At 35.6% G+C, this 16,976-nt stretch overlaps 1 protein-coding gene across 2 annotated transcripts in view; it reads right to left on the reverse strand.

Annotated features, from left to right (window-relative positions):
• Window positions 1–313: 313 nt before the first annotated feature.
• Window positions 314–16,976, reverse strand: part of PDZRN4 (PDZ domain containing ring finger 4) — a 327,717-nt gene continuing 311,054 nt past the window's right edge. For both annotated transcript variants that reach the window (XM_006916893.1, XM_006916894.1), the window contains 3 exons: window positions 10,082–10,183; window positions 5,930–6,046; window positions 314–2,474 (listed from right to left, as the gene is read on the reverse strand). In XM_006916893.1, the coding sequence (XP_006916955.1) occupies window positions 951–2,474; window positions 5,930–6,046; window positions 10,082–10,183 (1,743 nt within the window). In that variant the 3' untranslated portion in view covers window positions 314–950. The remainder of the gene's footprint in view (window positions 2,475–5,929; window positions 6,047–10,081; window positions 10,184–16,976) is intronic.

Here is a 16,976-nt window from a genome sequence, read left to right on the forward strand (position 1 = left end):
TTCCCCATTTTTTCTTGGCTTTTCTTTACATGAGTGGCAGGCAAGGGCAGCATGAACTCATGTTTACTGAATTTTAGTTAGCTTCTGTAAGATGCTCTACATATGTTACCTAATTTAATCCTGGTAAGAATATATGACACCATGATCTATGGGAAATATTTCAAGACAATTTTATTGAAAAAAAGTGATAGAAAATGTGCACATTTTATAATCCACAATTAGAAGTCTTCTAAATAGTATACATATATAACTAATTTATATCTGGTAACCACAGTGGACAATGAAAATAAAACACTCCTTGATAACTTTTATTAAGGATAATCAATAATTTATTTCTTTTATTGTCACAATTACCACAATTACCTAGCTACATGACCAATGTCACTACATATCACAGGAAGATTGTCCACCTACACTTTACTGAGACAAAAACAATGGCCACATATTATGTTAAAAGTACAATGGGATGTTAAACAAGTTTTTTTTTATGTGTAAGACAAGATGTGGCACATGATTTATTAACAAGTTTGATATAATAGGCATTATGCCAAGTACAGAAATGTTTTGGCATTGGGTTATTATTAAAGTAGAAAATAAGTAAACTAGAGAAATAAATCCAGATCTTAACGTACAATAGATACATCAGAATAGGAAATTAATTGGCTCCTTAGTATTTTTGTTCATTTTTTTGTTTTCTTTCCTTTTGTTTTTTTTTATATATATATAAATGAGTAATATGAATATATCACAAGTTAAAGAAAGACCTCAGCCGAAAAGAAGGTACCGGTATATGAAAAACAAATGAAAAATTACCAGGTATTTTTTGCTTACAAAAAATTCAAACTATAGAGTCAGAAAATATATATAAAAATGCCACATTGAACGAGGCAATCATACTCTACCCAAACTGGTAGCACCCTCTTAACATCAGTTGTGTTCTATTCATTCGGTCATACAGTGGTGACTGACAAAAAGGCATTATGAACTCGTGTGCCATCAGGAGACTTGGCCCCGTGGGTCATCAGTTCTTGGATTGTCATCCAGTTGTCCAAAATTTTCTTGTTTCTTTTTTTCATCATCTTTTTGTGGCTGAGTTCAATGATGTTGAGCTCCTTCTTGCCCTCGCTGCCACTCTGAGGACTCTCCTTGAGACACTCTAACCGGCTCCGCATCATGAACTCTCTGCGCCGACGCTGCTCTTTGGCCCGAACCAGGTGTTGCTTTCTCTCCTCTTTGCTCCAGTAGCGCCCCATTTTCATCTCGCTCATGGTGTCATCGTCTGTCGTCATGCCACTCCGTTCCTCCTTAATCTTTAAGGCACGTTCCTTCAGAATCCGGTCTCGCACTGGTCTCTTTGTTATGTAGCGGGTCCCATCGCTCCTAATTTTCACCTTCCATTCCATCTTGGGCTCTGAACACTTCTGAGACTCCTTGCACATGCTCACCAAACTGAGCTGACTCTGAGCATATTCTACCGCAGATTTCTGTTGAATTAACTGCATGTAGCTTTGATAATGCCGGGCATGTGCTGGGATGTTTGCATATCTATATGAGGAGCTGTGGTAAGGAGAGAGGTAAGGGATGTGTTCGCTGCCTGTCTTCTCTTGATCAGAAAGTTTGTTGCTTTCTGAAATCTCCTTGCCTTCGATGCCACAACCTTGGTCAGTGGTTTTGGCTTTGGGGGAGGTTGACTCTTTACCGCTCTGTCCAGAAGAGGGCTGATTGGCTGCAATTGTGCTTCTCAGGTTTTTCTTATTGGTGAGGTTGATCACTCTTGGAAGGGAACTGTCAGGTGAACGATCCACAGTGAGTGGAGTGCTTCTGCAGCTTTCGGCTGTGTTGTAAGCACTCGAACTGTCCTTGTCTGACTTTTCTGGGTGTTCGATGATGTCATCTAGTTTTCCCCTTTGCATATCAATGCTGGTGTTATAATTTCGGAATCCTCCATCATGCAATGCCCAGATGTCTCCATACTGGTCTGTCACTTTCTGGAGCCTGTGAGCCTGCATGATATTCTGGCATTCGAGTTCAATGTTTCTTAGTTCTTCATTAAGCAATTGTAGCTCATGCTCCACTCCCTCTTGTCCCCCTTGATTGCATTCTATTGTGCTGCTCGAGTAATACAAGTCATACTCTCCATGGTTTCGAATCTTGCATTTGAGCTCCAAGAGCTGCCGGAATCGTTCACACTCCTCATCCTGGTTGCCAGTGCAGTCTGAGTCAATGTATTCACCGGACATGAAGCTCTCGTTGCACTGAAGTTCAACACTCCCTAGAGTGTCGTGGCTCTGCCCCAGGTCTCTCTTGCTCTTCAAAGATGTGCTGTTGGGATCTTCAGCTGCATTCTCCTGCTCTGAGCTCTCGTCATTCCGCAAACTTTCATCTGTGCGCCCCACTCCACTGTCCTTCTCATGGTTGTTTGATGAAGATGTGGCCGTGTCTGTTGTGCCTTCTTCTTCTTCTTGTTTTTTCGGCTAAGAAAATAATGTTGAGGGAACAAAGAAAACCATGTGTTGAAAAATTTGCTAAAAAAAAAAATGCTTTTTGACAAAAGTACAGTTCCTAGAAAGATGCTCTAATTTTAGTATCCATAACAATTTTAGAAATAAAGGCAATTAGCTCAAGGCAGCTTTTTATGCAATGAAATAAAGAAAAGAAAAACTGCATGAATATAGCTATGATACTCACTTGGGGATAAATAAAACAGAATGTATTTAAATAAGTTATTCTTATTTTAAGGCTTTATCTTACTTGGAAAACTCTGGCATGAAGATGTGTAAATGAGGTGACTCTATGAGTTTCTAAGAAGATGAATAAGAATGTCTAAATGGTCTTCAGCCATATGGAAGCTTGGAGTTCAGAAGTCACATCACCCTATTACTATTATTGTTTTCTGAACATTAAGTTCAGAGGAAACGTTATTGCTCTAGTAATACATTGATTATGGTAAGCCAAACATCACGAAATTTCAGCAATAGGTTAGTATTGGAGCCTAGGTCCTTCTATCTATAGATGAGGAAGCTTAATCTCAGATGGATTTAGGTTATTAGTGACACAGAGAGGTCTAGAAGGCTTTTGTCATCTCACAGTGTCAGGATTTCTTATATGTCCAGGATGCCATATTCTTGCATACATATGCTTTGACCTCAGTGCATCTCCGAATCACGTGATTGAAAAGCAACGATAATGTCTCAGGACTCATATGGGTACTTAAAAAGATTTTTCTACTTTTAACCAGTAATTTCCTTCAAAGGTGAGTTTTATTCTGCCAAGAGTAAAATAACAGTTCCCATGAAAATCTGAGCAGCACTGATTGCCACAGATAGGCATAATATCAAAAATATATTTTGTCATATATATGTAAATATATGTATAAATGTCACTCCCCAGTACTTTCTGGCTTTCAAGCAGAATGATTAACTGTTGCTGCCCTAAGGAGATGCATATCTAGTTCTTTCTCTGTGAATAGGGTAAAGTTACTTTTTCTCCCACCACTCCTTAGTCTACATGGCAGTGTCTGGATGTATTTTCTTTATGTTTAAGTTTTTTTCTCTTCCAGGTGTAATTATATAATTCAATATAATTGAGCCTTTTTTAAAGAAGGACATAATGGGTGATAAAACATATTGTAGAACAGGTTTGAAAGGGTCTCTCCACATAATTGTTATTTTTTCCACATAAGTAATGACAGAACTATATGTAACAAATTGGAGATGAAAGAATATGGCCATGTATTATGCTATTAAAAAAAACCCTAAAATATTTTTCCTCACTTGTTGAAAACATACTGAGATTGATTTAAAATATCTTAATGGTAAAAATAGTTATAAATAAGTAATAGTAACTAAAACTGGAAAGCTTGTTTCATCTGCATGTCCCTTGCTATAAGCTGATAATACCAAATGTGGTGACATCTGCACATTGTGCTATAAAACCCTCAGAGGATATAACTGATATTGAACATCTGAGTTTCTGTACCACATTATTTACATTTATATTTTTCTCATATCTAATGATAAGCTGAAAAAACACAAGAAGGTTACTATCTTTTTAAAAATTTTACATGCAGTATAGACTAATTATGCTGTGGGAGATGTTACACAATGTGTCAAGAGTAGCCATAGGACCAAAGATAGTATGTAAAGTTAAACTGTCATATGGTTATTAATTTTAGTTTTTAAATATGGGTATGTATTTTTAATTGAATTGCTCTTTCTTTAGTCACTGGTTTATGAACATATCTGAAAATAAAAAGAGTTTTTCTATTCTCAAACCTAGAATTCCTGGTTTCTAATGTAATGCTACTCTATCATTTATCATTTCCCTATGGAATTATTATAGTGACAGGCAATGTTTTTACCAAGACATTTCTAATGTAGTGTTATTGTTTATAAGGGCAAAGGACTTTTAAAGGTTTCTGTATTTCTCATCATTTTTCAGTCTCATGGTGAAGAAAAATTTCCACACGATGAAAATTTAACCTCAAGGTCATCTAGTGTTACCTCAAAAGACTTAGCATTTGTATTATGTCTGATGAGTAGGTGGCATTTGACACCATATCACTTCACCTGGGCAGGATTTCTCCCTTCTTTCTTTATTCCAACATCCTCCTGTCAATTCTGTATCAGGTCACATTTTGTATTTAAGAAAGAAAAAGCCTGGAGCAAGGGCTCTCTTGCTTGTAACCAGCAGCTGCCACCCGAAAATATCTTTATTTGTGGCCAGTGTTGAAGTCATACATAAAAATTTCAATCTGTCTGATACTGAAAAGCCTTCACTATAGTAGAAGTGTCACTGCTGAGCATGAACTACTGTTGATGAAGTGGCCAATGAGCCTCCATGATCAGCTCAGAGTATATAGCACACATGGCTATGTTGACACTGTAGTTTGCATTTTAATGATTTATTTAATATATGGACATGTGCATATACACACATATCTCTGTTATGGGATGCTAGCATGTCAATATATTTCATCATTCAGCTTGGTAAAGTGATAGGATGTTTGTGTTTCATGTTCTTAAGCTGAACTGTCAGAGTTTTTTGTTTTTGTTTTTGTTTTTAATTATCTTTCAGGATATGTTAAGGATTAATATTGAAAATGGATGATAATTAAACAAATCAGAAAACTGACAGCAGAAGTGTTAATAAAATTATATAAGGCAGATGAACGTCATGAATCTGACATAAAAATTTATGATATATTGATCTGTTTTTATCTAGTAGGAAAACAACAACAAAAATGTAGACTGCCACAAATCACACTGTGATCTTTTACTAGTTATACATTAATTAAAAGCAGGAACTTTGCTCATTTTTCTTTGTATTCTCAGAATCAAGGGTGGTGATTGGAACATATTAGGAGCTCAGAATTTTTTGTTGAATGAATATGTCCCTAAGGCAAAATCATGTGAATAATTTCAAGTAGGACTGCTCCTATTTAATGTTATAAAGGTGTAATCATAATACCAAAAACACAGATAAGATAGATGGCTTACATCATGTCATTATCTTCCTTTAGTTGCTTAAATATTCAAAGATGCGCATTAATTTCAAAGTATAAATTTACTGTTTTGGGGGAGGTTCTCTCAAAAGATATAGTTTGTCTCCCACTAGCATACTGAGCAGCAACATGCATTTTTACTATTAAACTTCGGAATTAGGTTGACAGTATCTGGGTCAGCATTTGAATACTACATTACTCTATCAACAGTGGTCCCTAAGCTTCCCAAACTAGAAATATTCTTAATAGAAAAAATTGTATTTATTCCCTCTGCTTCATTTGAGATGATCATTTGCTCTCAAAAATTACCATTACATGGATGGTTGATCAAACTCTTTGATTTTGTTTTTTACTCCATTTATGGTTATACATTAAAAAAAGAACTAGCAACATTTCAAATGATGTAGTTCAAATTGTTGGCCCTACCTGCTCCACCTCATTGGCAGTGCGCTGCATTGCTTCATTATGCTGTTCTTCCAACATCTCTAAGTTTAAGTCCTCTAAGAATTCATTCCTTTCATCTTCCAGCCAGCCTTCATCCAGCTGCAACAGAATACATTAGTACATTATTTTAGGTTAGTGAGAACTCATGCTAAAATAGGGGAAACTTAAATGGCGATGCCTGACCGGTTCCTTTTATCATAATGATTCTCTTTAGAACAGTGGCCTCTGATAGTTCACCTCTCAGAAGGAAGAAAAGGTGATTAAAAAAAAAAAAAAAATGGACTCACGCCTTTTATCCTTTCCTGAAACAGAGCTACAGATTTTCTCTCATAACTGAGTAGATCTCACAGCATAGAACATTACTGTCTTTCAAAATGTATAAAAAGCATACTGCTTAATCCACAGCTGTCACACTCATTACCTCCAACAGTCCCCATGTTAAAGAAACACATTCGTACTAATAGGGCCATGAGCTGATTGGGCTTTTCCCTTAACAATGACCCCCAATGTGACTACACATAAAGTGCCTCTCCCTGTCCCATCCTGCTTTTTATATTTTTAGGAGCATGGCTTCCAAGTTAACAAGATGGCTGCTTGCCACAAATGCAAACATCATTTATTTTATCTGAAAAAAAAAAAGTTCTAAGTTATTCTTCTCAAAAAACAAAACAAAAAACAAAAAAGTGATGTTATACCATGTCTATTTTGATTCATTTTCCAGGTCCAATTCCAAAGAAAAATACCTTAAATGTTGCTTGTAAGGGCAGTGGAATGGCGTGGAGCATGCAGGGTTTTGTTTGTGGGTGCTGAATGCAAGTATTCTTGTGGGCATCTTACACAAATTAAACTGAACAAATCTCTTTGGCTTCTAAATACAAAGTGAAGTGGAGAGCTGGTGGTTGCTAATATGATGAATGTTGACAGCCAATACAGATAATTTTCCTCAAAGTGGATTTTGGTGCTGGATTACATGAATTAGCTGTCTATGCTGATTAAATTAACTGAATTATTGTCAAATCTCTGCTTCATTCTGTATTACAAAGAAACAGCAGCTTTCTAGGGAGCCAAAATTGATAATAGTTTGAGGTGTTTCACCACTAAATAAATGGGCAAAATAACCTTTTAAAGATAAGTGACCTCTAAAATTTGAAAACAAAACAAATCTGAGAGAAGGACATTAAATTGGCACCAGAAGAGGCATTAGAATATATGTATCACATACATTAACATGAAGGCAATCATAGGTTTCTTGATATTTATTAAAGGTTATCTAGAACTAAAATTACCTCAAATTTCACTGGGGCCAAAAGCATGGACACATTTATTCATTCTCATTTATCTTAATATAGTCTTAATAACTAGATCAAGTTCCACCCCACTGACCTTGATATGCAGATGAACTATGAAAATTAAGCTGACTAAAAATTTAAATTCAGTCCAATTTATAATTGTCCAAGTTTTACTTTCTTTAATCCCTTTTAAATTTCATGAAGCTGCAAACTCCAGACTCTGAAAGAAATTATTTAACGCTAGCAATGTTTGCTTTTTATAAGCACACTAAGGTATTTTTCTTAAATTGGGTCAAAATATTTGCTGACATTGATATAATAAATGACGGAACCAAATCTTTTGAAATTTCAGTGAAGGAGTAGAGAAGATAAGGAGACCACAGGGTAAGAATTAATGGTCTCTTGCAACTCTTTTCTTATTAACTATCCCTGTAGATCCTTGATTTACCATGTGTAGTCAGTATATGCCTATTTTGATTAGGCTTTCCTCTAGGCTGGAGGTATACACAGCACAATGAGTGAGGAGAGATTCTTCTTGCTCACTTCCTTTCCCTGTCCCTTTCCACGTAGAAGTACATTGATGGCAGTCTGAATCTAGCTCTGTGGCAGAGACAAAACTCTTCCTTGAGCTGAGCTGCAGGAAAGGGAGGACTGTCATTATGATACAGGGGGATCTGTCTGCATGGTAGTGGATCACACACTGGCATTTCAGAGAAAGAAACAGCTACACTGTCTCAAAACTAGTGGCTACAAGTTCTTTATGAGAGCCCTCTGTGCCCCCATGTCCCAAGGGGAAGCAGAGAGAATGGCAATATCGTTAATGGTCTGAGGAAGAAAATGGGCAGAAAATGAAAGAAAGTTGACAGGGAATGAAAAAAATGAGTTATTTAAAAATATTGCACAGTTGCACAGTACAGCCCCCAGCAACTCTGTAGATCATTTCCAAGAATGTAGAGAGGATTTGAGACATTTAAAAAATATGACTAGAAAAAGCACATAAAAACCTTCTACATTTTCCTTGAATAAAACACACATGCACAAAAAAAATGTAATAATGAGATATATTGAAATTAATGAAAATATATAGGTGATATAAAGACAAGGGTTATTGTTTTGTTTTGGTTTCTTTTTTTTTCTTTTTCTTTTTTTGGTCTTTTTATGCTACTTTATAGCAGGTACTGCTTAAATTACATTTTTAAAGTATGGTGTTAAAATGAATTTTTTTTCTTTATTTTCCTACAAATCTTATTTTCTAAAGGTAATTAGCTCCATTCCAGTATGATGAAGGCTAGGGGGACTTCAGGATCAAGGGACTAATGCAGACCTTGATTTTGACAGACAGGACGGTATCCTACAGAGTCAGATTGCCATTGACCTTTTATCAACCATGGAAAGGAAGTCTTGTTTGAAAATTCATCCTCCAACACTGATTCTTTTGGGTCAGGAGTGTAGCAAGATATTAAAAAATGTCACTGGTTCTACCAAGTGTGTGTATTGCACTAAGATTAACAGATCTGGTCTTATGTCATTAATTTCCATTCTTTCCTTAGCCCATTATACCTGCTATGTGGGAAGGAAATGTTTTAATTCTAAATTAACGAGGTTCTCTAGCAGTTACCTGGAAAGGGCAGGGAAACCACATTATAACATCAAAATATCTTTTCTACAACTATTGAGTTCTCTTCAATTTACCATGAATTTCACTAATATGTATTTAGCCTCATTATTCTGTTCTTTTTCAAAAAAATGAGATCAGTAAGATTAACTGGTTTGTGAAATTTCCAGGTAATTAGTGCAATTTCATATGTATTTTTAAAATTCACTCCCAGATAGGCAGTCCAGCCAGTTGTATAGGTTCCCCTCCCCACTCTGAGGACCTCAGGTGTGTAACTTTACTCTGCCCTGGGCTATGGCAGGCTTTATGAGAATCATTTAGAATGGTCCAGGGTGTAAAGGAAATATATGTGGAAAGGGTGATCTTTTACAACCACTACATTCGAGTCAGGATTCAGTCTGACACTGAAATACACTTACTCAATGAAATTTATAGATAGTATATAGTTACTGAGTCTAAAAAATATCAGATCAATAACCTAGGAGACAAATGTTGATATAACGAATTTCACTCAAACTACTGACAGATGGATAGAATGGTGACAACGTAATGTCCCTTCTGCACTGCGATGGCGCATAAAAGGGTATAAAAGGAAGTACCAACAGTACTTCGCTTCCACCATTTCCTCTCCTTGACTTTCACGACATCTCCCTCTGTAAAAACATTTAAAAATTCCTTTAGAAGCTTTTTGTTTTTGGTGGGACAGATGTTTTTGTCACACTAAACTTGGAAAAGATTTGTTAGCTACACATAGAAAGAACTACACCATACTATGTAAGCCACTTTATTTGATAAAGTTATTCTGAAAAGATTTAAGTTGATAGCTAGATATGTTAATGTTTTTCTTTCATTAGAGATTCTTTCAAGATACCTTAAGATGCCAATTAAGAATTTTTAGATGGAAATCTAAAGCAAGGATCCACACAAAATTAAAAATCATGTAAAGTTAACCATTTTTCAGTTATGAATTTATTTAAATAACTGATAAGAGAAAGGAGAGAATAACGATTCAATTTTTTTTTTAAATAAGATATTTAGTTGACATTCTGTGAAGCAATATAAAGGAGACTTTAACTTATAATTGTTTTGATCAGGTTGGTAACTTGGGAAAGATAACTCAATTATACTTTGAATACTTGGTTTTACAAATATCCATGGTACTGATTTGATATAGAATAGCAAATAATGACTATAAAGTTCAGTTTCAGGACATTTGATCTCTGTTCTGACCTGAATCTCTGGCCTTGCAACAAGCAGCACGATTCTCTTGCACTCATCACTAGAGAGTAATGCCACTGCTTCTTCTCGATTCTGGACATCCTCTCCATTTATCTAGAAAACAAATGAAAGTGGCACATTAGTTTCCATTTCCACAATGCTGCACACAATAAATGGCAAATATCAGCTCATTTATGGTAAATGTATGGACAATGAAGCTCACACAATGGGCTCATCTTCAGCCCCTCAGTGGTAAGTGCCTTCACTCAATTACGCGCTTACTGTAAGAGCCATATCGATCCCTGAAGGATGGCGGACATCAGAGGAAGCAGTTATGTTCATAAATGTCCAACCTGCGCCCTGGCAACATACATCTAGCAACACAATTAACCAGCCCCTGACAGGTGACGTTCATCTTTCTCCGCTCAGAGTAATGGAAGTGTCACTCTGAGATAATAGTGCTGGGGGAAGCAGTGTGGCAATACCACAACTGAAATCCGTCATCCTGCATGCTTGCTGCGAGCCAATTAGAGAGCTGCAGTATTATCTCTCGCCAGGCAATGCTCCCGGGACACTGCCGATTGCATTTTCATTTAATCATTTCATATCTGTGTGTGGATCTGACTCAGTTGAACCGAATCACTCTCAGGATATCTTTCAGAGCTTAACTAATCAAAAGAAAATATAGTTCATCAGTAACATCCTCATTCAATACTCCAGTTCCTTTCCAAGATATATCTTTATGCAAAAGCAACAAAACTTTAATGTAATATCTTAAGGCTCATCTTTTAAGTGTACTTAAAATTAAAAAAAAAAATAACAAAGTAGGATTAGCTTTTAGTAAGAACACTTAGTCAAAGAAACCAAGCCTGAGTAAACTTTTGGTTAAAAAGAAAAGACTCTAGTGGCATTCAAACCATATCTTTTTTCCTTTTTCTAAGTTGTATGGACAGAGAAAACAAGGTTTCTAAAGTTTGTATTTTAAACTACATTTTCATGTTTAAATGTATTTTGTTCTTAGTTAACTGAACTTTTTTCTTTGGACATTTTAAATTAATTTTATTTTATTGATTGTTCAAATCCATAGAGACAATGAGATTTTTGATTCATAACATATAATCAAAATATATAAAAACAAACTTCAATTGAATAGGCCAAGTAATTCTATCTCAAATAAGTATTAATTATTTCAATAAATTAATATGTGGCTGCACTGACGATTTTTTTTTTTTTTCAATAATTAACACCTTTCACTAAGGATTTCTACTTAAAAGCATGACACAGACTACTGAGGTTTCCTACTTGTGGGTCTCTGGGATTCTGGCTGATATATGATGACAGACATAATTACCAAAAACAAGCCCTGGAAATCTCAACTTTGAACCACAATAAATGATCCATATTCCTAGATTCTTATCATACATACTGAGTATAAACAAAGCAGACAATAATAGGCAAAGAGGGGAAAATCACAAGAGTATTTTCTTACTCTGATCAAATGAATATCAGCTTAGTCTTTCACTTGTAAATGTAGACAGGAAATTTAGCTCTTATAAGTTTCAAGTGCATTTCCTTTTTTTTTGCAATTCGCAAATAAAATTTATCAAATTAGAAAATAAAGGCTATGATTCAAAAATGGAGACTAGTGACTGGGAAGCATATGTTGTTTTTTTCATAACTATATATCTGAAAAGCTATTTTTGTACTGAATCCAAGGTCTTTTTTCCCTCAAATAAAGATAAATTGGCAGTGATGGATTCCACAACACCTCTCCCATCCTTAATTAAGTGTACTTTGAAAATAATGACTTGGAAATTTTTACCTTCTTTGAGCTTTGAGGGCTTATGTACATTTCATAGTAATTCTTGGTAGTATATCTGCAGTGCATCTGTTTGTCTATCGATCATGGATCTAATCACCATTCCCCCACTACAGGCACATTTGGTCCTATGGGGATTGAGTTGGATGATTTCACACACCTTTTCTTCATTTTTCCTGTTTAAAATAAAACCCCCACTACTTTTTTCTCTGGTCTCCACTCAAGTATATAAGTACTGCTAAATTCTTTATCAAACTTTCACTTACCATTAGTCTAAATACTCTTATTTATGTTAGTTTAATATTATTATTATGTTCTCTATATTAAAGTGCAGATAATAGTGCCTTTCTAAGAGGTTGTTATAAGGATTAAATAAGTTAATATATGTAAAGGGCTTAAATAAGTGCCTGGTATAAAGTGTTAAGGTTGGCGCACATTACTGTTAATGATGTTGTTATTATAACTATAACTATTTATATTTTAATCTTTGGTAAAGGAAAGACTATTTTCTCTAAATAAAGCAAATATATTAAAATTTATGCACAATAATCAAATCTACAGTAGTAAACATGGTTCTGTTTTGAAAGCTATCTATGTCATATGTACTTTTAACTCTTAGAGAGCCATCAAGAAAAATGTGTTTACCCCTAAAAAGAGTCAAATATTTGGTGACGGAAGGCAATCTAACTTTGGGTGATGAACACACTATACAATATATATACGACTTGCTGTTGAATGACACACCTGAAACATTTGTTTTTGTTACTCAACGCCACCCCAATAATTTTTAATTAAGAAATGTGTTTATGTCTCATTTTCAGTTCTTTTACAGTTGGTATTCATCTCTCTCCTCTGTGAACGCATAATAACTCAAGCTACGGTCTCCAGCTCTGGCATTAAGTCCCTGTTTTGGGGGGACAGATCATAAGCTTTAGAAACATTTTTACATTCACAATCATATGTGGAATAACATTAATTTGCCACCAAATCTGGCATTAAAATGTGATTTATTGTTTCTTTTTCAAAACACAAGCCCCTTTAGCCAACTGGTTGGTAGGTCTTATAGTACTCAGGACATTAATTTGATGGCCAAACTAATGTCGGGGCAAGAAATGCAGCCATGGGTTACAGCAAAGATGTTTCTCAAGGAATGAAAAGGTTTGAGGAATGGAATCAGATAGAACTTTCAGCCTTCATTTTCTCTCACTCCTGAATGCTGGGGTATAGCTACAGGCTTGCTTATGGGAATGTGGCTTTCTGTACCTGAAAATACGTTAAAGGTGCAGGGCCCAGAAACAAGGGGAGGGGACAGATGAGTAGTCGCGTTACCACGGTTTCATGAGAGAGTTCTCTTTTAAAAAAAAGAGAAGGAAAGGGAACCAAGAGATGGGAGCATATAACTTTTATTATAAATGAGGAAAAACTCTGCTAGATAATTATCTGTCTCATTTTCTGTGGAGATACATATGCAAATATTAGTTTCAAAAGGGATATTGCCTTGGCTTAGAACAGATTTGTGGCAATTACAAAGATAAATCAGTCAAAATTTCACTTTAGGCCCAATGTCCTATTTACATGTGTGTGTGCACGTGCGTGCGTGCGTGCGTGTGTGTGTGTGTATGTGTGTGTGTAAAATACTCAAATCCTAGCAATGACAATATAGCTTTTTTTTTGCTTGAATATACCAAATTTTAGGTTTCCAATATTAGTATATAAGAGACAAGTGGGCAACTAGAATTTTTGTGTCTAATTACATATGGAATTTCTTATTTGAAAACAGAAGAATCTTAGGCAAAAAGGAAAGATTCATTTCAAATGTGTTTTTATTTGAGTGTGGAGAGAAAGAAGGTGAACGAAGTACAGAGATATAGAGATGGAAAAAACAGATATAGGGTAAAACAGCTACCCGAAAGGAAGAAAATCAGAGTAGGAAGGAATTCCGAGGACTAGTTTATGTGTAGGTCAGAGAAAGAAAGAGCTCATTAGGTGTCTCATTGTTCCACTGTTTGAGTTTTTGCAGGGTTTTGTTAGGGAATAATCCTTAGGAATATGACTGATTGTTTTGGCCCGTATGAGATTAGGCTGCTTACACAGAATGTTATATGCGTACTCTCCCAAGGAGAAAATGAGAATATAGCACTCTCTCCTGTGGAAAGCTGATCACATGTGGCATTTAATCCTTCCTCTCTGGCTCAGGAATGCTTTGTCTTGATGCAGTGCTGCAATTTTGTGAGAGGACTTCCCCTTATTAATTCCTGATACCACAAATTTGTGGCAATGGCACAGCAGATGGAACTGTCAAGCACTTGCAGAGAAAAAAAAATGAGTGATAGCTAGAATATATTCTCATAAACTTGGTTCATGGTTTCTCTTCTGCATAATACCTACCCTCTGTCAATCTCACGTGAGTATCTCTGTGTGTGGTGCCACTGTGTGAGGTCATTTAACGGGCTCATGGTTTAGTTCATTTGGAAAATTTTATCTATGCAATGAGGACAGGGCCACAGAAGTACTCTACTTAGGTCCTCACAAACAGGAAATTAAAATCACAATTGCTCTAAAGAGATTCATTTAAATAAAAGCCAGCCAGGAAACTTCAAGGATAAGAAGAAAATCCTCTCTTTCTCCTATTCTCATCTCCCTGGGACAAGAGTCATTAATTCTTCATTACAGGGTATCCCATAATCTCCTCATCAGCCATATGGGAGCTATTTGTCTATGGGTACAATTTTGTCACAGTTTTATTTAATATAATTTCACTATCACCCTTAAGACTCTTTGTTTCCTCTGTGCGCAGATAGAATTGGATTCTAGGCTTTCTAATGTGACATGTATTTATTCATTAAGTGTGACATATTTGTCACTGAATATAAAGTAATCAGGCAGACAACAGCACTTTATCAATTCTGCTGTTGTTTCTTCAATGAACCAACTCCATTAAGAAACGCCTTATTATCCAGCAAATATTTTATCTGAAAACTTTATCTGCCCATAATATAGCCAAAAATAAGAAAGTATCAAAATGTACAGTATACATATGTGGAGATACATGTATTTATTTCTGTCCAACTCTAGCCATAGAACAAATAGATGCAATTTTAATAACTGTATTTGTGTATCTAGCTTACGGGAAAATCATTAGCTAGAAACTAGGAAGGGAGCCAGTGCGGGTGCAGAAGGTACGGGGTATGGCAAGTAGATGGTGAGCGGACAAAGTGACAGCTGGAAACAGCAAGAGAAAAATGACAAAGTGTAGACCCAATATATCAGAAAATGTAGCCAAGTAGAGCCATTTTATATTGGGGTGCAAAATTTTCCAGACCTTTTAGTTATTGAGCATTCTACTCTATTATATCATTGTGTAATGATTACTGAGTATAACATGACCCTAAACATCAAAAAAAGTTACGTTCTATTTTAGTATACTTAATTGGAGATGTTAACTAAGTGAACAATACATTTAAGATTATTTCCGCATTTAAAAAAAATCAAATATTTTTGATTTGTAAAATGGTCCTCTTATTTCTTATTGAGGCCACGCAAATAAAGCTTTGCTGTAGATTTTATTCATTTATGCTATCACTTTTTCCACCGAACACCTTTGTTTTCTTCATTCATTTATTCACATGTACGTGTGAAAGACATTGAAAATATGGGAGTAAACAAGACTAAATCTTGATCTCCTGATTCACTTTCCTTCCCCTGATATATCCAATGATAGGCATAGTACATTTTGTTAACTACAGGTCATCATTTAGGGAGGTCACTGAAGTAGAAATGATATATTCTGGAAGTTTTCTGAAAACTAGTGGGGCCAAGAATGACCACTAATTCATACTTTTTTTTTTCCCTAATCAAAGCCTTAGTAGAGAGTCCTTGATGTAAAAGGAGTTCCCTGGCATCTAGCTAGAGAAAGGGGATGGTATGAAGAAGTGGTGTGATTTGGAGAGTGTTATCCTGAAGAAAGAGAGGAAGAATAGTGGAAGGCCACGCTGGAAAAATCTCCGATGTGCACCCCAGGTGGCACGGGCACACCTTTATCATGACAATATTAGTTGTGTTTGTAATCATCTGTGTACACAGCCATCTTCCTAATTACACAGGGAGTGCCAAATGCTGGGATGGCATCTTGTCTATTTTCAAAGTGCTGATTCTAGGCAGAGTGTTGAATCCAACTGTGCTGAATCCAAAGAAACATTCTTCAGGGGTTCGTATCTAGTAAGGAGAAATGGGAGCCATAGATCTGTCGCAATGACTAAAATTTTTGCAGAATGTTTTAACAGTTTGTACTATCCTCAACTTGTCTTTTGAGTCTTCCTTCCTGTTTTGCAGTTGGATCTGCAGTGAAACTGAACTCTCAAGGGCCTGTGTTCTTATTTTGGGTTAATCTGGACACAAAAGCTGAGGAGCTGTATATCTTTCTGCAGCCATTCTTCATAGGAGAGGACTCCAAAGGGATAGAGCAGGTCAAGGCAGGTTTAGGACAGAAGCTTTGCCTTTCAAAGTTATTCCCGTTTTGGCCCAGTACTCTTTCCAGTTCTGTACCCGCTTTCCATGATCTGCTTATCATCTCTCTCATTAAACTGAAATTTAATAAAACTGAAATCAGTCTCTATGTTTTCACATTTCCATGAGCAGAAGAAAGCATGTTTCTTCCACCTGTCACTAGCTACTCACTAGTAAATAGTTAAATGGTCTTCACACTTCTAGATTTTCATATAGCAATGGAACATTGTGATTCATCACCTACTTTATTCTGGAAAAAGCATCAATAACTGCTGCTGTTGCTAGTAATAATAGCAATTAATGTTTATTACTTACCATGCACTGTGCTAAGAATATCACATGCATAATCACATTTAACCTTTGCAACAATGTTTTATTATCAAGTTATCTGAGTGCAGATATGATACCTAAATCACTAGTTATTAGCTAATAATTCTTAATAAAAGGCACCATTTTTACCTAAAAAAGGTTTAATAGCTTTGTATTTTGTAAATGTTACTACCCAAAGCAAAGACAAATTAATTTCTCTCACATTTTACAAGAAACAAACATAAAAAAAATTAAGACTGTTAGATAATAGGA

This window comes from Pteropus alecto, unplaced genomic scaffold, assembly GCF_000325575.1.
Source record: "Pteropus alecto unplaced genomic scaffold, ASM32557v1 scaffold196, whole genome shotgun sequence".
Taxonomy (NCBI): Eukaryota; Metazoa; Chordata; class Mammalia; order Chiroptera; family Pteropodidae; genus Pteropus; species Pteropus alecto.